General features: G+C 40.0%; 1 protein-coding gene across 1 annotated transcript in view; it reads right to left on the minus strand.

Moving 5' to 3' along the window:
- Window positions 1-18041: 18041 nt before the first annotated feature.
- Window positions 18042-26244, minus strand: part of MAT1A (methionine adenosyltransferase 1A) — a 43617-nt gene continuing 35414 nt past the window's right edge. Inside the window, exon 9 of the mRNA XM_060769019.2 lies at window positions 18042-24701. Within this exon, the coding sequence (XP_060625002.1) occupies window positions 24599-24701 (103 nt within the window). The 3' untranslated portion in view covers window positions 18042-24598. The remainder of the gene's footprint in view (window positions 24702-26244) is intronic.

Here is a 26244-nt window from a genome sequence, read left to right on the forward strand (position 1 = left end):
TAATAAAAACAATACAAGCAATTAAAAAACATAAACAATAAAATACACAAGATTATCAATAAGACAACACACAATTAAAAACAGTGGGAAGGCCAAATGTAGAGTTAAAATTGGAAATAATGCTGGGGTATGGACGAAAGGTGATACTGGTGTTTGTGGAAGGGCATATGAGCAGACCTAAAGAAATGTAAAGTGCTTTGGAGGACAGGTGCTATGGGATCATGCAGTATTTTACATATTATTCTATATTTCTTAGCCTGTCAGACAAAACTAGAAATCTCTTTTTGCTATTGCACACAATGTCTTCCATTTCATATAATAGGGTTATTTGAAAGAGGAATACAAGCCTTGATAAAACATTTGCGTTATCATGTTATTTCTGTCCCAGAGGAATAAATGTAACTTTTCTAAATCAATTTTCATTTATTTTCAGACTTTGTCATAGTTGTTTGAAAAATAATAACTGGTACTTTGCAACTCATAAATATTTAATGCTTTAAAACTTGAAAGCGCCGTTATTTCTCTGCCCTCTTTTAAAGTCATATTTTAGAGAGCAATTTTGTGATGTCACAGTTCACCTTAAATCCAAACTACTTATTTATTTTTTTCTGAAAGAACCTGCCTCACCAATTTAGAAAAGAGTTCTGACCCTATATAGCTATACCAATAAGCAAAGGAAAGTATTCAGTTAAGGTACCTTTTGTAAAATCAAAGATCACTTTATGCTTCAGGAGACTATAATAAATAATTATAGGGTGTTTTTTTAATAATCATCAAGTGTGCATTTTTGTTTGATATATTTTTAAAAGGGAAGAAAAGCATACAAATGTACATTTACCACAAGCACAGCTGTTTCCACAAGCACGGGTTCTCACTGTTTGCTTTTTCCTGATAAAATCCCAGTCTTTTGTGGAAGAGAAACATCTGTGATTACTCAAGAAGGAAGCAAAAGGCAATGCTTTATACTTCAAGATCATCATTGTTCAAACGTGGAGATGAAATATGAAATGCATAGGTTTAATGTGTTTCAAAAGTAGAAAACAAAAATTTGGGCATCTGTAGCTTTTCTCCAGGGAATTGTCAAGTTCTCAACCAGCTAAATCTGTAGGTTTAAGCATCCAGCCAAATTTGCTAGTTAAACCTATATTCATTGGTAGGATTTCTCTCCATTCCATGCCGTGACTCAGGATGTCATCACTTACCAATGTAAGTGTCCTAAGATGCTTCCTCATCAACACAGGAAGGCTCCAATGTTGTGCTGGCTCCATTGGAGCCTGCACACTTCTGCTTTGGTTGAATTATGCTTCCCCCATGTGATGGTGAAGCATTGCCATACCAGCCATTTTACCACACTTGCTTGTTATAAAGTCCTAACACTATGTTTTATTTCCAGACTTCAATGAAGCTATCAGAGGTGCCGAATGAGGTCATTTCCATCAGCTGCCACTGATACAAAGAGCCTACTCATTGCTTTTTATTTTCAGCCTAAACTGCACTGGAGGAAGATCAGAAATTCTCCTTCTGACCCATTGCTCCAGATATGGCTGTTTTAGAGCTTTGCTTTTTGTCCGACTCTTCCTCTCACTACCTCATCACATTGATGAGGGAAGGCATGGGTGACCATCCCCTTAAGACACTGTTTCTTAAAGGGAAGGCATGGGTGACCATCCCTTTAAGACCTTTAAAGTGGTGTCAAAGGGGTCGCCAAAGACCATAAGAGAAAACTGTGTTTTCTGTTGGTCATGGGGGTTCTATATGGGAAGTTTGGCCCAATTCTATCGTTGGTGGGGTTCAGATTGCTCTTTGATTGTAGGTGAACTATAAATCCCAGTAACTACAACTCCCAAATGTCAAGGTCTATTTTCCCCAAACAACACCAGTGTTCGCATTTGGGCATGTTGAGTATTTGTGCCAGGTTTGGCCCATATCCATCACCGTTTGAGTCCACAGTGCTCTCTGGATGTAGATGAACTACAACTCCAAAACTCAAGGTCAATGCCCACCAAACCTTTCCAGTATTTTCTGTTAGTAATGGGAATTCTGTGTGTCAAGTTTGGTTCAATTCCATCATTGGTGGAGTTGAGAATGCTCTTTGATTGAAGGTGAACTATAAATCCCAACTCCCAAATGACAAAATAAATCCCAACTCCCAAATGACAAAATCAACCCCCCTCAACCCCATTTGGGTGTATTGGGTATTTGTGCCAAATTTGGTCCATTGAATGAAAATAAATCCTTCATATCAGATATTTATAATACGATTCATAACAACAGTAAAATTACAGTTATGAATTAGCAATTAAAATAATTTTATGGTTGGGGGTCACCACAACATGAGGAACTGTATTAAGGGGTTGCAGCATTAGGAAGGTTGAGAAACACTGCTTTACAAGTATAGAATCACCCCTTTTATATCATCATCAGTCCCATTTTGAGTTCTGCCTTTCCATCACACTCACACTCACACATGGAGACTTAAGAGCTGGCAATAAATTCACCTTTTACATTCATCACATGCTCAGTATTACTTTTTGAAAAATTAGGAGAAACAACAATATCCAAAAACCAAGAGATCTATTGCCCTGTCCAAAGCCCCTTACATAAAAGGAGACTATAATAAATAATAATAACAAAAAACCTTTATTTATACCCCGCTACCATCTCCGGAAGGACTCGGTGTGGCTTACAAGAGGCCGAGCCCAAGTACATCAGTAAAACAACAACAACAGCAATACAGACAATAAATAAACTCATAAACAAAGCAATAAACAGTAACAATAACACCACGACGCATTAAAAACCTATGGCAGGGCCAATGTAATAATTAAAATTTAAAAAAATACTGGGCATGACCAGGTGACATATAACTAGGATAGGTATTTGGAGAGAGATGAAGCGAGCAGACAATCCTAGATCATTAGTAAAGTGTGATTAGGGACATGTTGCTTAGGGTTTCCTTATTCTGGGAAGGCACAGTGGAACAACCACGTTTTCAGGCTCCTCTTAAAGACTGCCAGAGTTGGGGCATGCCTAATGTCTTTAGGGAGTGAGTTCCAGAGTCAAAGGGCCACCACCGAGAAGGCCCTGACATCAGTTTAAAACCACTTGCTTTTCACAAATGCTTTACCTAAGGATATTTCCTTTTTTACATCACCCTGACCCTTTAGAATCTGACTGCTACACAAGTATTAACTCCAAATCTAAGGCATAATTATTGCAGCCAAATAATGTTAACTATGGATTTTTTTGTTTTGTTTTGATTTTTTTAAAAGGTTGCCCGGTGAAATAAGGGATGGGACTACTTTAATAGTTCTGTAGAAATTTCAGCAGATGTTGTTTGAGTGACAAGCAACACATACAACTATGAAATGGACACAACCCTAGTTAAACACCAGGACACCTGAAATTCAGTGTATATTTCTATTTGCCAGTACCTCTTTTGTACCATTTTATCTTATCAGCTACAAGGGGTTTCTCCCACACACACCTCCAACCCTTTCTTCCTTGGAAAGATGAATGGCCATTCAAAGAAATATATTTGTACCAAATACAATAACTTATCACTGTAGTGACAGAGGCTAGATAACATTATCCAGCTAGGCATATTATGGAAACAGTGAATTAATACTTTCTTTCAGATATCCTTTGCTGGCCAGACTCTCTATTAGGATGATGCATTAGTGTGGGGTTTTTTTTCAGACACTCATAAAACTATCTGACTGTGAGAGCCGTTCAGCAGTGGAACTCTCTGCCCCGGAGTTTGGTGGAGGCTCCTTCTTTGGAAGCTTTTAAACAGAGGCTGGATGGCCATCTGTCAGGAGTTATTTGAATGCAATATTCCTGCTTCTTGGCAGGAGGTTAGACTGGATGGCCCATGAGGTCTCTTCCAACTCTATGATTCTATGATTCTATGATTCTATCTGCATATGTAACTGGCAGGCTTTGTTCCTGTGCAAATTATTGGCAATGTTTCCAACTGGCATGATCTAAAAAAAAATCAACATCCATAGCTTGTTTACTTGATCTGTTTGCTCTGAAGCTTGCAACGGACAAGTCACAAGTTGTCAGTAAGATGTCACTATTCCTTCTCCTAATCAGAATAAAAAAAGTTATCTTTTTTAAGAAGTCACTATCTAAAAACAATATAAGGGAAAATGAAGTTACTTTATTGGATAATGAGCAATATTTTCCAATTAATTTAAACATTACTTCTTATAATAGATTTTTAACAAGAAGTATTTTACAATACTTATTTCATGTTTTATATTATTATTTTCTTCTTGGAGGTTAATTAATAAAAAGAATTAAAGAGTGAAGAGTAACAACAAATCACTGTGTTGTGTGGATTTCTGAAGACAATAACTAATGAAACCAAATTGTTTTAATATACGTTGAATAAAGAGCATATTAAAAGTACTTGGTCTAATTAGTTTAGATTCAGAGTTTTGATTTGGGATTACACCCACAACTATTAGGACGAGGCATCTATTTGGCTGTTCAGAGGCAGCCATACCATCACTATCAACCCATTCCACCTAAGTCCATTTAATTCTCTTGGATGCCATACAATAGTTCCACATTTACTTTGGTCGGATCTACATTGTCATATAATCCAGTCTCTGATCCCAGATTATCTGCTTTGAACTGGCCTTTCATGATACCCAAGATCTGATTGGAGTTTTTTTGTTTTTTTGTTTTTGTTTTTTTTGTCGTGTCAGGAGCTCAAGTCGCTTCTGTTGTGAGAGAATTGGCCGTCTGCAAAGGACGTTACCCAGGGGATGCCCGGATGTTTTGATGTTTTATCATCCTTATGGGAGGCTTCTCTCATGTCCTCACATGAGGAGCTGGAGCTGATAGGGGGAGCTCATCCGCCTCTCCCCAGATTCAAACCTGCGACCTGTCGGTCTTCAGTCCTGCCGGCACAGGGGTTTAACCCACTGCGCCACCAGGGGCTCCTGATATTGGAGATGACTCATGATAGCCATATATAAATATGTGAGGGGAAGTCATAGAGAGTAGGAGCAAACTATTTTTCTACTGCCCTAGAGGCTAGGATGTCGAGCAATGGCTTCAAATCACAGGAAAGGAGATTCCACCTGAACATTAAGAACTTCCTAACTGTGAGAGCTGACCAGCAGTGGAACTCTCTGCCCCAGAGTGTGGTGGAGGCTCCTTCTTTTAAAGAGAGACTGGATGGCCATCTGTCAGGGATGTTTTGAATGTGATTTTCCTGCTTCTTGACAGGGGTTTGGACTGGATGGCCCACGAGGTCTCTTCCAACTCTATGATTCCATGATTCTATGAATTCCTTGACAATTGTAGAGCTGCCCTTGGCACTCCTCTTCCAAATTATTGTGTACAAGCAGGGCTGGAAAATCCCATTTTTGGTCAGAATTATTGCTTGAGATTTCTTGGCCAGTTGCTGAGACCTTAACAGTACCTCATCCATACAGGAATATAGCTACCCCTTCCACTGTGTCTAATTTTTTTTTAGTCTAGTGATTAATTTCATGCATGACATCTCTAATTCTTAAGTGAAAATGTATTGAGAATAAGGACAATTTGGGTTGGTGGGTTGTCCATTTACCATCCACCACATAAGCATTTTTTTTTCTGGAATTAGTTACAGGTAATGTCATTATGCAACAGCAAAAAAAAATAGTAACATTATATGAGCACTTGTATCAATAGTAACAATAACCTTAACAACAAATGCAAATTCAAGGTCAAACCTTTAGTTTGTCCTTGAATTTGTGAAAATTTGTGAAAATGAACACAAGTGTACCTTATGTCATCTTTTAGACAGGTCATGCTGCAGTTTTCAGATGATTGGTTTCCAGATTGGTCGTAAGTGATGCTTAAGACTGGATATTGGATGTGCTCATAAGAAGGAGTGCTTCTACAAGGCTCATTTGCTAAATCCAATTCTGTGAGTCATGGTCCTTTAAGGTTATATTTAATGCATACAGCAAGTTATCATCCTGTCATTAAAGTAAGACTCAGTAAGGTGGTCCATTCCTGTCCTCCTACTTGAAATACATTAGTCAGTAACAAAGCAACCATATAACCTTTAAAGCCCTCAAAATAGCCCTTTAGAGTTTAAAAGTAGACAAACACAAGAGACATAGAACATTGCAGGTCGAGTATCTCTTATCCAAAGTGCTTGGGAACCAGAAGTATTTTGTATTTTGAATATTTATTTATGTATTTGTTTGGATTTTAAAATGCCTCTTGTTACATATAGGTAAATAATGAGATATCTTGGAGATGAGACCCAAGTCTAAACGCAAAATTAATTTAAGTTTCATATACATCTTTATACACCAAACCTAAAGTCAGGAGCGGTTCAACCCATTACGCAAAATAAGCATTTGCAGTATAGTTGATTTTGCCCAGGGGCACTCTTGAGGCGCTCTTGGGGGAAAATAGACCTTGACATATGCGAGTTGTAGTTACTGGGATGTATAGTTCACCTACAATCAAAGAGCATTCTGAACTCCACCAATGATGGGATTGAACCAAATATGGCACACAGAACTCCCATGATGAACAGAAAATATATATCAGTGATTGGGTTGGGGGGGGGGGGGCAAAATACTGTTTGCTTACTGTTGAAAATTACCTAGGGACGCCTCTGCCTAAAGTTATTTGGTTTTGTTGAAATGAATGAAACAAAGTTTGTGTTCACTGTGTACAAAGTCTATGTTCAAAGTTTGTGTTCACTGAACCATCAAAAAGCAAAAGTGTTATGATCTTGGACACCAATGTCATATTTTTGGATATTTCAGATTTCTTGATAAGGAATGCTCAACCTGTATGGCCTTTTAAAAAGAAAAGCTATACATGGGGAAAATTTAAGTAGAGGAAATGAAGAAAGAATTCAGTTTTTTTATGTAAAATTCAGGGAGATTTGCATGAACAATGCCTTCTGGACACAATGGTGTTTGGGTAGTTAAGTCCAACTAGCCAAAGGGGTTCAAATGCCATCTCCAATATTTGTTCTTACCTTTTCCCCCGTTTTGTTACTCTTGATTCAGCTCTGTTGGAGGAAGGTCTCGCAGAACCATGCTGAGTGAGAAATTGTGTGCCTTTCACTCATAAGTTCATCATGATGTGTTTGTTCCCTCTGGCAATTTCTGAGCACTTTGTGTCAAATGAAGATGCTTATCATGAACAGTGAGGACAAGAAAAACACAAAATGGTGACATATGATGAGTTAGCTCTGTTTGTATTTCTTAGAGATCACTATGACAGCAAGAGTCAGTTAGCTCTGGCCAGCCTGGCATTGTGACATCATCCCATCCAGTGAATGACTAGACTCCTCTATATAAAAATAATAAAGATGTAGAAAGAAGAAATAAACATTTCCAGACACTCCTTGCTTTCTCAACACTATTACCCCCCCCCCGCTCCCCAGCCACATTGGTAGAATTGGTCACCATGGTATCTTGTGTATTATTATTATTATTATTATTATTATTATTATTATTATTACTTTATTTGTACCCCGCTAGCATCTCCCGAAGGACTCGATGCGGCTTACAAAGGCCAAGGCCTCAACACACAACATAACAATACAAAACCTAAAGCAAATTAAAAACAATTAAAGCAATATTAGACAACAAAACAACAAGCAATAACAATACACCAAAACACAATAAAACTGGGCCGTGCCAAAGTAATGGGTACAGAATTAAAAGTGCTGATGTGACAGGTGGTATATAAGGATTATAGGGTAAGTGCAGTGTGCAGTGTGCGGCAATCTTGGTTCTAATAAAGTGCTTCTGGAACTTGGTATTGGAGATTTCCTAATCTGAGAAGGCACATTGGAACAGCCAGGTCTTCTTTCTAAAGTTCTTTCTAAAGACTGCCAGTGTAGGGGCCTGTCTAAGATCTTTGGGGAGGGTGTTCCAGAGTTGAGGGGCCACCACAGAAAAGGCCCTGTCTTGTGTCCCCACCAAACGCGCTTGCGACGCAGGTGGGATCACGAGCAGGGCCTCTCCAGATGAACGCAGTGAACGCGTGGGTTCGTAAACGGAGATGCGGTCACGCAGGTAGGCTGGTCCCAAACCGTTCAGGGCTTTGTAGGTAAGCACCTGCACCTTAAATTGGGCTCGGAAAATAAACGGCAGCCAGTGGAGCTCCTTGAACAGGAGGGTTGACCTCTCTCTGTAAGGGGCCCCAGTGAACATCCTGGCTGCTGCCCGTTGGACCAGTTGGAACTTCCGAGCCATTTTCAAGGGCAGCCCCATGTAGAGCGCATTACAGTAGTCCAATCTAGAGGTGACCAAGGCATGGACTACCCCGGCCAGATCAGCCTTCGCGAGGTACGGTCGCAGTTGGCGCACGAGTCTCAATTGTGCAAAAGCCCTACCGGACACCGCCGACGCCTGAGCCTCAAGTGTAAGCGATGAATCCAGGAGTACTCCCAAACTGTGGACCTGTGGCTTCAGGGGGAGTGTAACCCCATCCAACATAGGTTGCCACCCTATACCCCGATCCGGTTTGCGATCGACAAGGAAGACCTCTGTCTTGTCAGGAGCTTGTTCCTCCTCATCCAGATAGACACAGTGGCCAGGCACTCGTCCAGCACCCGAGAGGCCTCCTTGGAATTAGGTGGAAAAGAGTAGTAGAGTTGTGTGTCATCTGCGTAGAGATGGCACCTAACTCCAAAACTCCGGATGACCTCTCCTAGCGGTTTCATGTAGATGTTAAAAAGCATGGGAGACAGAATAGAGCCTTGTGTATCAATGGAAAAGCTGGGGAAACCTATTTGTTCAGACAACAGCTTTCAAAATGTTCCAGCCACTGAGAATAACAGTCTTAAAAGGCAATTTTCTTTGTTCTGACCTACAAAATGCCTATGGCTCATGTATTACTGATAGAATGAAGCCTTGAAAAATTAGAACCCAATGCTTCCCTAGGCAGAACGGAAAACAACACTGAACATGATGAGTATGGAATTCATCATCCTGAAATTCTCAACTGTTGAACCACAGGAAGACAACTCAGTGGTTAAAATGTTATAAAATTAATGGTGTGAGTTAGAAAAAGGAAACTAGTTTGCTTGGCAGTATTCCAAAGCAAGCAAATGTGTGCCTACCAACTTGCCAATATACTATTTGTATTTATGCCCCAGGATTTAAACTAATCACCAGTAAGGAAATTCTACTTCCTTAAAAATGTTGTTACACAATCTGATACTACAGTTAACTCAACAGGTAAACTCAGCAATTGAGAAAGTTCCCTTCCTTCCCTTCAGTCCCTGCCCACAAAGACTGGTTAGCTCTTCCAGTGAACTAATGTAACAGTGAACAGGATCTGTGACCATGCACTGCAGGAACACAGTGGTTCAGAGATAGGACCGAATTAGTTAAAAGTAATCACTTTAATGTTACATTGGAAATTAATATATTAGTTACATTTATTTTTAAAACCAATTCACATGGGTTGCATTTTCTCATTAAATTAATTGCATTATTAAGACATTAACTATGTTAATGATTAACGAAGAGAGGAACAATGCTTGGGAGACAACAAATTTTACACCCCCCCCCCCTCCCCTGAAAACCCAGTTGTTTTGCACTTTGCTAAATTGCTTAGTTTTTTGTGAGTATTTCAGGTTCCAGGAATTACAACTGTAAGGATTCAAGATGCAAATCAAATATTCTTATTGTTGATAAGAATATGTTCTCATAATTCACTCCAAGACTAAAATATTTTAACCAAACATTAGGAAAAACCCTGCTACTGGTAAGAGCTGTCTGGCCATCAAATGTGCTGACTTGGAGTTTGATGGAGTCTGCTTTTTTGGAGTTTTTTTTGAACAGATGCTTGCTAAGCCATATGTTGAGAGTGATATGATTGTGTATTTCTGCATGGAAGAATGGGGTGACTCATGTGATACTATAAAATTTTACAGAAAAGTAGGAAAGAGATGTATTTTTTTTGTTTTGTTTTGTTTCTAGCATCCCAATGATTTTCCTGTGATCTACACAAGACATTGCATAAAGTTGCCTCATTCAATCCAGCAAACTGAATTCTGAACCCTTTATCACTGGGAGCCTTTCTAAGGTGCATTCAGGAATCTGAAGATAAATGCCTCCTCATCAGTAGAGCCATCCTCCGTCTTTCTCTCTGTCAAACATTCAGACATCCAGAGATAAAACAACACTAGTTATTCACAATGCAAACTTGCATGATACTGAACCACCCTCTCTCTTCTCCTTCCAAAGTATCTGCCTGTCTAAAGACCTCATCACATGGACGTTTCCCACCATTTGCCTACCAACCCCCAAAATAACAAGACCACACACCAGTATTTGGGTTTAAATATGGGCAACTTTTATTAATTGTTACCTATTAAATTTTTACTGGATCTAAACCTATGGATCCTGAACTTGGTGGCAAAACTGAGGTAGTGTCCCCGCCCGGCCTACCCTCAGCTAGTTAGGGCGAAACACCCGGGTCCCCGGGGAAGCTAATCCGGGCAACCTCGAAGGGAAATGTGTCGGAGAAGTCCCTCCCAGGGTATTTGTGACCCGACTCTCCCTATTCCTAGGCCATTAGAATTCCCCTCACCTCATCAAATTGAACCTTAGGTGAGTGTTTTTTAGTCAATGGCCTTCCCCCCTGAAGGGGATGTCTTGGGCATATACCAATTTTTAGCTTTTCCTGTTTACCGTGATCACCTATTTAATGACACACCATCCCAATTTGCCCTGCAACAGTATAGGGTAGGCGAAAAAACCCTCCTATAGTATAAGAGGGGAAATAATTCCTACCTGGCCCCTTAACGGCAACCCTAATATATTGTTTAATGGGCGGGAGTGGTGGGTCGATGCTTGGTTCCAGAATGAGGAAAGGGGGCGGGCCAGGCAGAGGGCAAGGCTCCGCCCCATTCCAAATAGTTCTACCGGAACTCAAATGTTCTCTCCTCGGGGGAGTGAGGCAAACTTCTCTCCCTTCGCTAGCTTCGCCAGCGTGGGAAAGGTTTTTATCCTCCATTTTCGCACACTGGCAAACCAGAGTCCCACAAGGCCATCTTATGATGCACAGCCACTACCGGTGGCCACCCATGGAAATCTATCTTGCCAGCATGCTGCAAGGGAGAGAAGACTCTGCTTTCAGGAGACAGGTAATACCTGACTCAAGAAAATGGAGTCTTATCTCCTTGATTCCAAAAACAGGGGGAAATGAGGGAAAGTAGGAAGAAGACAGAGAAAGATTGTGAGATGGCTGGCCATCCCTGAAGATGAGTCTTCCCAGGAGATAAAAGGATAAGGTGGTTTCTCCACTCTACCCAACACTTTACTAAGAAATCATGTCACAGATTAAGTGAAAATTTGAAGGCGGTTTCCATTTCAAATCTTGTGGCAGAGGGGGAATTTCTCATTTATTGAGTATTTGTATGTTTTCAATGAGTGTTTCTCCCATTTGTTCTTTTTCTTAATCTTTTTATAGATTCGGTTAAAAGACAGGAAGATCACAAAGCAAGAAGGCCATGATGCAAACAGTCCTAGCTGTGTGGGCAATTGTCTTGGTGATTTTTGCTGCAGTACTGATAATGAGCTTTTTCATGTTTCTCCCTCCTGCTGTTGTGTTGATCTGGAGAATGAAGGCAGTGTCGCAGATTTCTTTGGATGGAGCTGTGTAACCTCCAGTATTGCAAGGGACTATCTGAATTTCAAGATCTATGTGACTGCTGCTTGAGTGATCCCAGTTTGACTGCAGAGGCCTAAGGTGTACATATATGAGAGAAACAATGGATGCCAATATTGAAGAGCCTGGATATAAAACCCTGGATAGCCAGCATTTATCCATCCATCCCCTTTGCTCTATTTTTTGCTTGGGATAATTCAAGATTATGAATGGAAAGGAGACCAAAGAAAAGAAATGGGTTCTTTGATTCAATTTAAGCAGCTACCCCACCAAAATTCCTAGAAGAGCGCTGTGTAAAATGATGTCCCATGGATTGCTGTCATCATATAAATCTTCAGCTGCCAAGATATGACACGTTTCTGGGCATAACATTGCCTCCATGACCCACCACAGTTGAAGACTCCAATGATTTTCAATTTACTGATGTCGGAGAAAACCCTACAGAGTGCAATGGTGTTATTTTCTAAGTGGATGTGAATAGGTTGAGCTGTCTTGATTATTGCCCAGTGAAGTCTTCTGTGTTTTCAGTGTTTGATTTTATATTGCCGTGTCCTTTATTATGTTGGTTTTGCATTTTATGGATTTTTTTGTTGCTACTATGTTTTTGCGTTATATTGTGTATACTGTATTGATGGGCTTGGCCTCATGTAAGCCGCACCGAGTCCCACTGGGGGAGATGGAGCGGGGTATAAATAAAGTTTTATTATTATTATTATTTCGCTTACATGCAGTATTAAGAAGAAATAATGCAAGCAAATGGAATGTGTCAGATGTAAGTTTGTATCTTTGTGCCAATCATGCCTCCATGTATTGCTTTGACCTCTACTACATTGACACTACATGCAGCTTGGAGCTAGTGTGAGAGGAACTGGTTTTGCTATGTGGGCAATCATCTTGCCATGCTTGGAACCAGTTTGAAGACAAGGAAGATGGCAACAATTTCCACAGAACCTGATCTCAAACCAGTTTCAGTTTTTTTTAAAAAAAAAATTTATTTCTAGGAGAGATGTGCAACAGCTCAACGGAGGCATACTGGGTGGGGGGAAAAGGAGAATGACAGCTACCAGCAGAGGAAATCAATTACCCCTTCTCAAAATATTGATTCATCCCCTGAGTTTCAGCGGGGGCTTTTTGCTGAACAGATTTTGCCCTGGATATACTAGGATCCTCTGCAGCGCATTATATGACTTGCATTGGACCTTCTTGTAACTTTTTTTAATTCATTGCTTCTCGTTTGATTCATTGAGGCAGCACACATTAAATACTGTGGTCTTGAATCTTCTTGGAGATGTATTATATGGTCAGTATAGATAGGTCCTTTATGCTAGCACAGGGCCCATTGGGCTTGTGGTTGTGTTATTTTGGAGCTGGCATATGGTATTTACAGTTTTTATGGTGCAAATTGTTGATGCATCATTAGGCAACAGATTGCAAAATTTCTTGTGCTAGTCCTTCCCATAGTTTCTTCATACACAAACATGGAATCTAACGCAATTGCCCCAGCATGGATTTTTGCCTATTTTAAGTTAAATTTAGACCAGTATGTCTGTGTTCATAATGAAACTCAATCAAATATTGTATTCATTTAATGCAAGTTCATATCTACACTATATATAGGATGATGAAGGTCCTTAAACAATAGTCAAACTTGCTTTGTTTATTCAGTATATTTCAGTTTTCTCTTGAATAGGTTTTACAATAATGAGTCATTTGCTGTTAATGTCTGGCCACATTATGCACTTTATTAAAAAAATAAAATTATTTTTCCTATTTTGTTATCTGAACTTTGGAAGATAATTTGATAGAAATCTTGGTTGGTGTCACTATGGTTTAGTTTTACAGAGAATTGTTTTGGTGGTGGGTTGAGAATGGAGAACAGCTATCAATATTCATCAACTAATTCTGGGGCAATGCTTAGTGCTAGCAGATAGAAAACCATAATGTCGGTGATATGGTCAACCCACTCTGGCTTTTAGTCTGAACCTTAAAGTATTGTTTCAAAATTCTGAGCTTACTTAAGAGATAGATAACTCCTTTATCGTTTGGACTAAAACTCAGAGCCAGGCATGTAGCCGGGGGGGGGGGGGGGGGGGGCTTGAGGCAGCCCCCCCCCCTTGAAATTCTCATGATGGTTCGTGAAACGCCCTTACTGGTACATTATTTAAACTGTTATGTTTATTCATATCATGATCTGATCACCATACTCAATATATCCCATATGCATGGGGGTATTGGGATAACGATACAAAAGGTTTGCTAGGGTAGACCTTCTTTCACTCAGACTCGCCCCCCCCCCCCCCGAAACAAACTCACCCCCCCCCCCCCCGAATTGAAATCCTGGCTACGGGCCTGCTCAGAGCACATTCTTTCTCCCATGGATGTGGAAGCCAGTACTGGCTACATTATGAATGGGGCAAGATCTGATTGGGTCCACAACATTTACTTTTCCCATTGACTCCTTTCCGCAATCACAGACAACATGCTATGTAGATCTTGCCTACTTGAATGAACAACAGTGGAGATTTGAGATTTTCCCTTCCCTTTGGTGTCTCCACTGCTCAATGCCATGTCACTATCTCTTCCTTGGCTCCTGTGAAGTGTGAGTGGCTATTGCTCTTAACTGAAGAATAATTCAATCTTCCTTCTTCTGGATACTCACCAGGCAAAGGGGAATAATTCAAGAATGTGGCCAGGATATATAATATCATGCATGGGTGATTGGGAATGAAGTTATATTAAGCTTTAAAAAAGTTCTTTGGAACCTAAAATTGGTCTCAAAAGCTGGCATTCTGTTGGGGATTTATGCATATTAATATATATATATATATAATAAAATAAAACTTTATTTATTTTTCACCCTATCTCCCTGAGGGGACTAGTATGTGAATGTGCATTGCATCTTTGGATTTATATTACACATTGCAATTGCTTAACAGGTTTTTGCCTTGACCGTTGATCCATATACATTGCACTACATTGGTATTCAGTACAGGGGTTGCAGAATGCATATGTAATATAACTCCACCAGTTGGAATTTATTACATTACACAAGCAATGTAGAGACTTGATGATAGTTTCTAATTTGTTGGGGAGTTCGAAATGGCAGAAAACCATTCTATTTTGTTTTGAATTTTGGGTGTCTCCCACATTTGGTTTTTGAGAAGATTCTGGGAGATTAGGACAGGATGCATTCGGATTCATACTTCAAAATCCCAATTTTGGGAACCAATCACTTTTACGGCTATCAGGATGAAACTTAGCATAAAGGCACCTCCTTCCATGTTTGGGGACTTGTAAGGAGGTTTAAAAAATGGGAAAATGTGACCAAAAAATTAATAAAATTATTTCTAAAAGGGTTAAGAAAAACCCAGAAATATGCCTACTGGGCTTGTTTCAAGAGAGAAACAGTAAAGAAGATATAGAAATTTACCAATATAGTTTTGTTTCTGTGAGAATAACAATAACAAAGTCTTGGAAGGGGAAAATGAACTATACATTAAGGATTGGAGAAGAAAATTAGTCGAAAATATTCAGACAGCCAAGCTCTCAAATGGCATAAGGGCTGGAAACAATGACGAGTTTGTTAGAAAATGGAGACTTGCCTTTGGGTATTTAAAAAAGAAGATAAAAATAGATATTGAAATAGCTGCACAAGGAATTTATTAATATAATGACGGGAATAGACTGTAAGTTTGTAGAAATTTTAAGATTTCTTTTCAATTACAATCTTTTTATTTGGGGTGGACTAGATGGCTTCTGAGGGTTCCTTTGGGAAACTTGACAGGCTTGTTTTTCTGTCACTTTTAGGGCTACCAGGATGAAACTTGGGACACTTGTATGACACATTTATGCCTGTAAGTCTGCCAAGTTACTCATCCACTGATTTTTTTGGATTTTCTTTTACAAGTAACTTTTTTTAAAAAAAATCAAAAGGGTTGTCTTTCAAAACTTTGCCCATAGTGACAGCAAATGAAAAAGGCATAATTATTGCACAATTTTAGAATGTTTTGCTCATACACTGATTTTTGGGAACGTTTTGATTTTCTCTCTTTCCTACTGAAAGGAGACAACTGTGATGGCGCAAGTGGCACCACCTATGTGTAAAACTGTTAGTTGCAAGATTTAAGCTGTTGTATCATGCTTAATCCTGCCCCTTTTACCCTGCTTATGTATAGTTGTATGGATTGGTTACTTATAACTGTCAATCAGTACTGTTTGGCTCCACCCCTTCCTGCAGGAGAGGAGAGCTTCCTTTTCTTTCTCATTCTGCCATCAGAGTTCCTACCATATGGACGTGAGTAAGAGACTTGACTCTAAAAGACCCTGATTTAAGTTACCTCTTAGCATCAACTCTGAGGTTTTTTACCCTTGGGGCTCATGCTTTATGTCCAGATCGTCCTGGACAACATTGAGGAGCCTTCAAAGCGCCTTCAAACTGTTTCTTTTGGCACCAAAGGAAGATCCTGAGTGTTCAAAACATAGGCCATCTGAACTGGGGTTGTGGTTTGCTCTGGCATTCACAGCCATTGAGGAAAGAGGAAACTTGGTGAGGCTTCTCAGCTTCAAACCCCTTGGACCCAGGACTAATTAAGACTGCAACATATATTTTTCTTCACCCCTCTGAAGTTTTCCAGCTCATTGCTTTAAAGAAATGACTTTGTGATAAATAAAACTTATTTTGAGTTATTTACAGTGTTTTGGGTTCTTAAAAGTTCCAGTTTTCTATAGGAGGGTAAGAAGCAATCCCCTGGGGAAAAGATGCCACGTCCATCCCTCCTTTATTGAGAATAATATCCCCCAGGCGCGACGGCACAACAACAATGTGTGGGGGGAAAAACTAGGCTTTGGCTAGCTACCCAGTGGAGCTGGTGGAAGCTATCTTCTAGTTTCTGCCACTGACCAAAGGACCACTGAGAAGATAATTCCCTGGAAGGGTATTGTGGTATGGGAAGACCAGCCTGGCTTTAGCTGTCCATTGGACGCAACACAGCTGCTGCATGATTGTTTTCCCTTTCCCATCCATTTTTCTTTTGTGTTGTGTCTATTAGATGATAAAACTGAAGACTCACACGATCTCTTCTTTTAATCTCTTAGAAATTAAACAGGACACTGATTTATATGTGTTTAAATTATAATAAAGTCCAAATTCTGTCCAGGATTTAATCTTTTTGCTGTGTATCCTTAACGGTGACTTTCCTCCCAGGACTGTTCAGAATGCAAACAGGGCAAGTTGAAAGTATTACAGAAGCAGAATATTTGTTACTCAATGGGCAATTGCTTTCACATTATTTTCTCTAAGAGCAGCAAGATACAAGAGTACCTACTATTGCTTCCTTCAACCCGCCCATGTCCGAGTCAGCAGTGTGATGCAACAGCTAATGACATAAGTCAGCAATGTGATGGGACAGCTTAGAATGCTGTTGATGCATTTCTAGCCTGCATCAACAGGAACATAGTGTCTACGTCAAGGGAACTGATATTATACTCTATTTTCCTTTGGCCAGACTTAACCTGTGTGCAGTTCTGGGCACCACAGTTCAAGAAAAATATATACTGGTTGGAACAAGTCCAGAAGAGGGTGAGCAAGATGATCAAAGAGCTGGAACATGTACTCTATGAGGAATAGTTTGGGAGTTGGGTATGTTTAGCCTGGAGAAGATAGTCATGTTTATATATTTGAAAGTATTTCATATTGAAGATAGGCTTATTTTCTGCTCCTCCAAAAAACAGGACACTTAGCAACACATTCAAACTACAGGAAAAGAGATTCCTTCTAAATATTAGGAAGAATTTCCTGACTGTTAGATCTGTTTGCCAGTGGAATATGCTGCATCAGAGTGTGATGGAGTTTCCTTCTCTGTAGGTTTTAAAACAAGAGATTGGTTGGACAATGCCTTCAATTGCAGATTACTGCATTGCAGGGAGTTGGGTTGGTTATATTTGTGGTCTCTTCCAACTCTATGAAATAAAACATGCATTTAAAATATATCTTGCTTTTCTCTCCATAGTGGAAATGCAGTGGGGGAAAGACACCATGAGTATATTTGACATTTCTATGACATGTCAAAGTCTTCTCTAGTTCAATGTTGAGAATGACACACAACAGTCTTATTGATTTTACTGTTCTTAGCCTGATGATAATATAAGCATAAAGTAAGACAAAGCAACCACGGCACACAGTAGACCTTTCATTGAACATATGGCCTGACAAACACACTGTGTTTGATCTCAGACATGCTCTGTGGCTTCCAAAGAAAAAGACAACACAAATAAGCAAGAGAGAATTTATTTGACAAAAGAAGGGCTTGTCCAGGCTTGTGGTCAGCCTCATGTATCAGTTGGCACTGCTGCAACATTCCAACAAAACACACACAGAAAAATTGATTTGTCATATATTTTATTGACCTTTGAAACTGCATAGGTGGGAGAGTTTGCAAATTTTAACCAGAGTATGAAGTACAAAATTATTTCCTTCAATTCCCTTGGAGGAAAAAAAAATGAGGCAGAAGATGTCTGGCACAATTTCTGGTGACTCATGGTAGCCACTGTCAGGTAACATTATGTATACATACCCTAAAATGTACAAAACCTGAGAAAAAAACTAATTGTCGTTTCACTTTTGCACAATAGAACAGTACAGCCAGCCCTCTCCAACCATTCACCAGATTCAACTATTCTCCAAAAAGATTTCCTCCAAATACACAAAACCTTGATGTTTCCATTTTATGTAAGGAACACCATTGTTATATAAGGAACACAATGTTGAGGCTCTGCACAGTATTCTCTTCCCTTCCCACTGTCTGGCTGCTTCCATCCCCCAAATGGACATACAAAAGCTACCAACATTGCCTATGATACTCCTGCTGTCGAAACAACTTGTGTGCTAATTATTCAGAGCATGCATCTCAGATTCGTTCAAGAGCTGCTCTGCTTTTCTCCTAAAGAAAGAACTGTGAAGCCTGTTCTGTTAGCAGTTTAAAAGATATTTAATTTAGGAGACAAGAGTTCCTAATTTGGGGGGGGGGGCATGTAATGCTCTCATCTGTGTCCCACTTCCCCCTAACTATACTCCTACAGCCAACCTTGCTTGTCTCACTTTAGCAGAATACTCTGCTTCCAGCAACCAAGTTGGAGGCTGGATGGCCATCTGTCAGGGGTGCTTTGAATGTGATTTTCCTGCTTCTTGGCAGGGGGTTGGACGACATGGCCCATGAGATCTCCTCCAACTCTATGATTCTATTATTCTAAGTGTTTCGGGGAAGCATAAAGAAGTCATGAGGGAAACAGTTCTCATCTTTTGTTTGTTCCCAGCAGTTAGCATTCAAGGCTATACTACCATTGAATGTGGGCGTTTCAACAAGTTAGTATGGCTGAGAGCAGGCACGGATTATCATGGGAGGAGATATGATAAGGTTTGGGTGAGTGGAGCCAAGGGAAGAAATAATGAAGATGACTTGTGGGGGACACACACCCCTTATTGAAGGCACCAGGCACCTCTGCCTTTTGGACAAAGAGGTGCAGGTATATGAGGTGGAATATACAGTTTCTTATGGCCCATCTTATTGTATAGGGCTCAACTCTGCTGCTGGGCCGGCCCCGGTGGTTGGCTACACTCTCCACCTCCATCCTACTGAAGAACCAGGATAGAGTTCAGGCCATCCAGGATGGTCATCCTTATCTAGATTGTCATTTGACATCACGGCAGTTGGTCCTGGAACTCTAAAGAGCTTGTGACTGTTGCTAGGTGCCTTTGTTGACATCAGCAAAGATGCCACCATAATCTCAGGGGAAGGGAGGCTGATGCTTTGTTTAAGACAGCAAATGTGCCCTGTGATGGCCACATGCTCTCAGGACTTTCACAGCTGGCTGCTGAAGCAACAAAAGAAAACAAAAGTAAGTGCCATCTCCCTTTCCTTGTGCCACAGAGTTCAGGGAAGAGAGGATGGTGGTAATGGCCAGTGTAGGTAGTGGACTGGTTTAAATTACAACTGATCCAGCTATACACACCAACCTCGAAGTACAGAACAAAAAAGATTTGGCAAAAGACCAAAACATTCCCCAAATTCTACTAAAGTAGGTAAATGCAGGTTAACCGGTTTTATTCCCATGTTGGCAGCCTGAAGTCCCTGAACAACATGTGGATGTCCAGGAGCAACATCTCACTTGAGTCTCCATTTGTGGCCTGTGTAGATGAGCCCTTGGATAATTAAAAAAATTCATTTAAATCCCATTGTTAGCAAGATTCTGCTGTTCAATTTTCCCAATGCATCTGCTTGGCAAGCTGATGCCTCTTCACCAATTTCATCCTTGTCTAGCTGAAAGGAATCTTTCTCCCTTAATTTTAAGAAGCTAGGAAGAGTCTCAGAATGACTTAAGTACCATCCACAGCATAATTGTATCCAACATAAAACCTACTTGAAAAAATCATGAGTACATACAGCTGTGCAAACTTCAGCACTTACTAACAGAAGAAATCCCCGGTACGTGGTTACTAGGGGAGAGATTGCAGTTTGACCACATGCCAAGAAAGCCAGGATTGTCTGTCCTGTTAAATACAGAAGGGATTTAAGTGGATGCAGCTTTTTATGGAGGATATAAAAAAGCTGCACCTGCTGAAATTCCAACTTAGTTTTTGTCAAAATGTTATTAACATTTGCCTTCCCATGAAGGGACTCTCATGGTCATGAAAGATATTACTTAAGATCAGCCAGTGACTAAAAATCAGGTAAACATCTAACTTGCATCTAATATGTTGATATGGATGCAATCTGTTGGTGGTGAAGGATTGTGTTCGCATTCATCCATATTATACATTTATAGGCATATTTACATTTTTTATAACTTGTTTTTCTTTGAATTGCTCTTATGATCTATCACAATTTCTCCTTAAAGGTGCCTGGAAAATCTTAAGAGTGTTAAACATTCATTTAAAAAACCTTAGCTTCCTTTACAGACTAAACTAGAATTCCACAACGAAAAGGCACTATTGAGCCAAATGAAAATCCAAAGTCTAAACAGATGTCAGAACCTTCTTCCTTTTCCCTGCCAAAAATAGGCTGCCCTAGGAAATATCACATCAATAACTCTCCCAAATTGTGCTATTGGATAGGAAAAACAAGACATCCCTTTTTATAAGAAAAATTGTTCAAACAGGGAGGTACATCGTGATGAATTCACCTCAATTGGCAAACCTGATTTAAAAAATAAAATTTCTATTCACTTTCACTTAGCATCACTAATTAATGAATATTGTCATTTTCAGTTGTAATGTTAGCTGCTTAGTTTTTTTATTGCTTGTGCTTTGTGAAAGGAGTAGCAATAGAAAACAGAACACAATTTCGCCTAATTAATTACTTAATGTTTTGGAGGTTTTCACTACATGAACAAGTCAAGCGTGGGTTATGCCACCATCTAGTGGATGGTTGAGCTACATACAAAGAAATAGAAGAATTCTTAAATCTCTTCTGGAGGTTGTGGTTGAACTCTCCTTGTCTGTTTTGTATCCCAGTGATGATGTCCCAGTGCCTATTTTAAAATCCAAATGGTTTTGAAACTAATAATAACCAGGGTCAAATCAAATTGGTACATTTTGACACACCAATGCCTATTTAAAATCCCGTGTGTGTGCACGCGCACGTGTATGTATGTATGTATGTCTGGCAGTGGTTCTCAACCTGGGTTCCCCAGATGTTTTTGGCCTACAACTCCCAGAAATCCCAGCTAGTTTACCAGCTATTAGGATTTCTTGAAGGCCAAAAACATCTGGGGACCCCAGGTTGAGAACCAGTGATGTATGGGTATATAGGTAAAGGTAAAGGTTTTCCCCTGACATTAAGTCCAGTGATGTCTGGGGTGTGGTGCTCATCTCTATTTCTAAGCCAAAGAGCCAGCGTTGTCCGTAGACACCTCCAAGGTCATGTGGTGAGCATGATTGCATGGAGCACCGTTACCTTCCCGCCGGAGCGGTACCTATTGATCTACTCACATTTGCATGTTTCGAACTGCTAGGTTGGCAGAAGCTGGGGCTGACAGCGGAAGCTTATGCCTGCTGCACCCCCGGGGGCTCCCTATGTGTGTGTATGTGTATATGTGTGTGTGTGTGTGTGTGTGTGTACACATAGACACATACACACATTTCCACTCTTGATGCAAAAAGATGAATTCACAAAGGCACTGAGTGGGCCGGCAATTTTCCACAACTGAAAAACAGCACTGCTAGCAAATTATGCTCAAGATACTGTGACTAGATTTAGGCTAGAACATGTATCAGCCAACGATGATCAATAATAAAAAATTATATAGCACCATCCTATGCATGTAATGCTTTTCATAGCAACGTAAACTACTGAGTTAAGAATATTGTGATACACAAACATGTCACATCCCATTCCAAACAGGGCTTCAGTTCCTTTTGAATTTCAAGCAGAATGAGAATCCTTTAAGTTCATATTGACTAGGGTTATCATGTAAAATAAAGGACAGGCCTCCTTTTCCTTTAACATCTAGGCAGAAATGTATGAGCAACATGATTCACAATCAACACCTGATGAAATTTCCTCTTCTACACAACTATTAAAAGGACAAGATCTTTGATCCATATGTCATCTGGCAAACCTGAGCCCATTTTTTTTAATGCAGTTGTGGCAAGGGAAACTTTGCTTGCCAAGCCTCTGTCCTTGCAATGGTTCTGTTAAAAGGAAAATGTTGTAAGCTGGCTGATTACTACAAAGTGATATGAAATCCAGCTCTCCATCACTTCCTTTCTTTCACCTCCCCGACCCAGTCACTTATTCAAAGTTCCTCTCATGAGACCTTATATGTGTTCTTTTCCTCCCAGCATCCATTTGATGTTGACACAAGACAGTTCTGCCACCTAAAGCAGAACCCAAATACCCCTAGTAAAGGTAAAGGTTTTCCCCTGACATTAAGTCCAGTCGTGTCCGACTCTGGGGGTTGGTGCTCATCTCCATTTCTAAGTTGAAGAGCCAGAGTTATTCGTAGACACCTCCAAGGTCATGTGACTGACATGACTGCATGGAGCGCCGTTACCTTCCCATCAGAGCAGAAATACCCCTAACTCTCCCTAATACTTGATTTTAATGCTTCCTTCAGACCATAGTATCTGCCTTCATCTGTCCCAGGAGTATGAATCCTGCAGCACCTAAATGCTGGCAAACTGTAACTTCCAGATTTCCTCACCTATAATCTCCAACTGTCCCAAAATTAGGTAAGGGCAGTCCCTATTAACCCTATCATTTCACTTTTTCAGCTGCTTCTAAAATGTCCCAGTTTCTTTCTTCTTTGTTCTCTGGTTCCTTCAAATGCTGCAAACCTCAATCTGCAAAAATAATTTGCACTCAATTAAGGAAAGGAAGAGGAGAGAAGGGAGTACAATTTTGCCCTCCTCAGACAAAAGCAAACTCCTGCATCCTCTTCTTGCTTGGGTCTTTTTGCTGATTAATAACTTTTGCCATCTTGACCACATCCTGATGTTCCTTGACCACATGTGTCTTGATTTTCCTCTGTGCAACTTTGGAACGTATGCTTCCCAGCTACAGCTGCTGTGACTTGCAGTTCAATAACATCGAAATGGCAGTAGAACTGCAAACGCTGAACAATCTCCTCCCTATCATGATGACACCAAAAACAGGTCTTTTCACCCTGTTGCAAGGCGGTTTGTTCCTTTTTCTTGGTGGCCTAGTGCAGTGCAGCTCAAAGTGGTGGTCCATGTACTTATACTAATCCACCAGTTGACTGCTGATGTTCTGTGTGTTTTCAGTTGTAGTCAAGGGATCTAAATATGACACCGGTCTGCGGCACATTGAGGGGGGAAACCCTACTTTGCATTCTGCCTAGCGGAAAGATTAAAATGCAGTGGTGTAGGGTACCATCAAGTATTTGCCCCTCACTTTCTTTTTCATGTTCTTTTTTTCAAAGTTTATTGCCTAGCTTGCATCATTTTCTTCAACCATCTTGTCTGCAGAGACCTTGTTTCCACTCTACTTTCTAGGCTTTCACCTGCTTGCTTATTTGTATTACGCCTTTTTTGGCTAACATCACACAGCCCTTCTATTCCAAGGTTATGTGTAATTTCTCTCCCAGCTCCACAATTAACTTTTCACTTCCTTCACAAAAGGCACACTATTTCAATATTTCTATTGCCAACATCCTTGCACTCTGATGTTGGAATGCCATGCACAAGTATGAAATCTCACAGCTCAGCCAATAGTGGGGATACGTGGTTTGCAAGCAACCATTTTCCTTTGCTCCCCTGTCCCTTTTTATAGGAAAAAGTAGCCCTGCTGGGATGAGGCTCTAACAATTTGACCAATCATGTAAGCATATATACAGAAGGCACCAGGCATGCACCACTCTGAATGTTTCTGCCACAATTCCATTACAAAAGAGAAAGCTACACTCTTCTAATTAAAAAAAATACTATAATAGCAGACAGCTGGCAAAGCATATTTGAAGCCTGATAAAATCCTTTGGATAAGATAAGACTCGGTTATAGATCAATACTCTTTCTCCACATCAAGAGCCTACCAGGTCCTTGCCGTACCAACATCAGAACAAAAAACGGTGCATGGAATTGATAACTGTCCAGGAACAATGAACAAGTTTCTTGAACCTGTGGGAATCTGGTTTCTCATTTGATTATAAGAAAGGAGACGAGCTTGTTTGTAGTCCAGTGTTGTATGGTTTGATAGTGGAGTCAAGTTCTCAATCATCTTTCTAAGTGGAACTGAAAAATTTAGCAGCAACAGGAGAGAGAAAAAAATATCCACCTGCATTTTCATTTTTTTGTAGATTGTGATGCTGAGAATACAAATCGTGATAGTTTCCTTTTTTCCCCAATTTTCTAAACTTAGATGATGGTCAATGGAAGCACCCTTTTTAGTGAAATCCATTCCTTTTGAGCTTGAGCTCAAGATAGTTAAAAAGCCAGTTTCTTGGGTACTTCCCAAGAAAATTCACTTCTTCCAAAGTGACCGTAACAGGCAGTCTTCTGATAGATTGGCTTCTTCAAATCCAGATCTCTAATTCAATGTAAAAGAAAGAAAGAGTCAGTAACAGCTAGACTATAAAATTATGACATGTCAGTTTATTTTTTTTCCTTCATGGTATGCAGGGATATTTTATAGCAGTTGCAAGCAGCTGCTTTGAAAGCCAAAGATGCCTGCTTTGTGAGTTAGTTGCCACATATGTGTCAGAGAAAACAGCTGCCATGCACAAGGCAACGGGCCTGGATATTTATGGGGAAATCTATAGAGTGAATTTGTACCAGTTTATTTCTGGGAATAATGCTATCATTATATTGGTCATTCATGGGGGTTTGCTGGAAAGTACGGGTGACATTAAAGAAGAACAACTTTTCCTGCAAATGCAGTGTTTTCTTATGTGGACTTGGAACGCCCCAGCTTCCAGTTTTCATCCAAAAAGGAAGGCCTGCCTTATGGTTGGTCCGCTGTAGCCCCTCATATATATTTCCCTAGCTCAGAGCTTATATTTCAACATTAGGATTATCTACCCTTTGAATCAGGACTCACTATCTTGCTGGCATACTTCCATGAGCTATAAAAGAACGGCCAGATCAATTCTGGAGCTCTTAGAGAAAGCAAAATTCTGCACCTATATAAGCAGCACAAAATCTTCCTGGGTGAGGAAGAGAAAGAATTTTTTTGTCTTTAACCAGATCACTGGCTAGGATGTTTTAATTGATCAACGTTAATATAATCATTGTTCATTTGCACTTCATGAAGGATAGTTTCTGTTAATTTGATATGTTGCTACTCTTGTATTGATTAGTTGTTTTTATTGATGAGTGTTGTTTGTTGATTTAATTTGTTTCAGTTGTAATGTTACGATTTTGCTTTTTGTTTGCACTGGTATTGTGTGTAAGCTGCTCTGAGTCCCTTAGGAGAGATGGTAGTGGGATACAAAAATATTATTATTATTATTATTATTATTATTATTATTATTATTATTTGAAACAAAACAAGATGAGTCCACAGCAAACAAGAGCACTCTGCTGGTTGTCGTATTGGATCACACGTCGGACACCAAGTGTAGAGGACTGTGTGATGTATCGGCAAATAATGCGTGCAGATCCCAATAGGGTGGCCTTTTGCAGCTGGCAGATGGTAATAATCTTGTCAGTGCTGATTGTGTTTAAGTGCAGGTCAAGGTCTTTAGGGACTGTGCCCTAAAGTGTGCCGATCACCACTGGGACCACCTTTACTGGTTTGTGCCAGAGTCTTTGCAGTTAGATCTTTAAATCCTCAAATTCCCCATAAATCCTCATAAAGCACTGTTCAAAATAGCCACATCCCAACTGGATGAGGAATAGTTTGCTATCCATTCTCCTCAACCAAATAATATTATTATTATTATTATTATTATTATTATTATTATTATTCTGAACAGTGCTTTATGCTTCTGAAGGCAACCAGAATGGAAGACATCAATAGCCAATCTGATGAAGTGTTCAAAGTGCCAGACTGAGAAATCCAAGTTCCAGTCCTGACTAAGCCACAAAACCTACTTCACAGTATGATTGTGAAGATAAACATAGGGAGGAGC

This window comes from Anolis sagrei, chromosome 3 (assembly GCF_037176765.1).
Source record: "Anolis sagrei isolate rAnoSag1 chromosome 3, rAnoSag1.mat, whole genome shotgun sequence".
Classification (NCBI taxonomy): Eukaryota; Metazoa; Chordata; class Lepidosauria; order Squamata; family Dactyloidae; genus Anolis; species Anolis sagrei.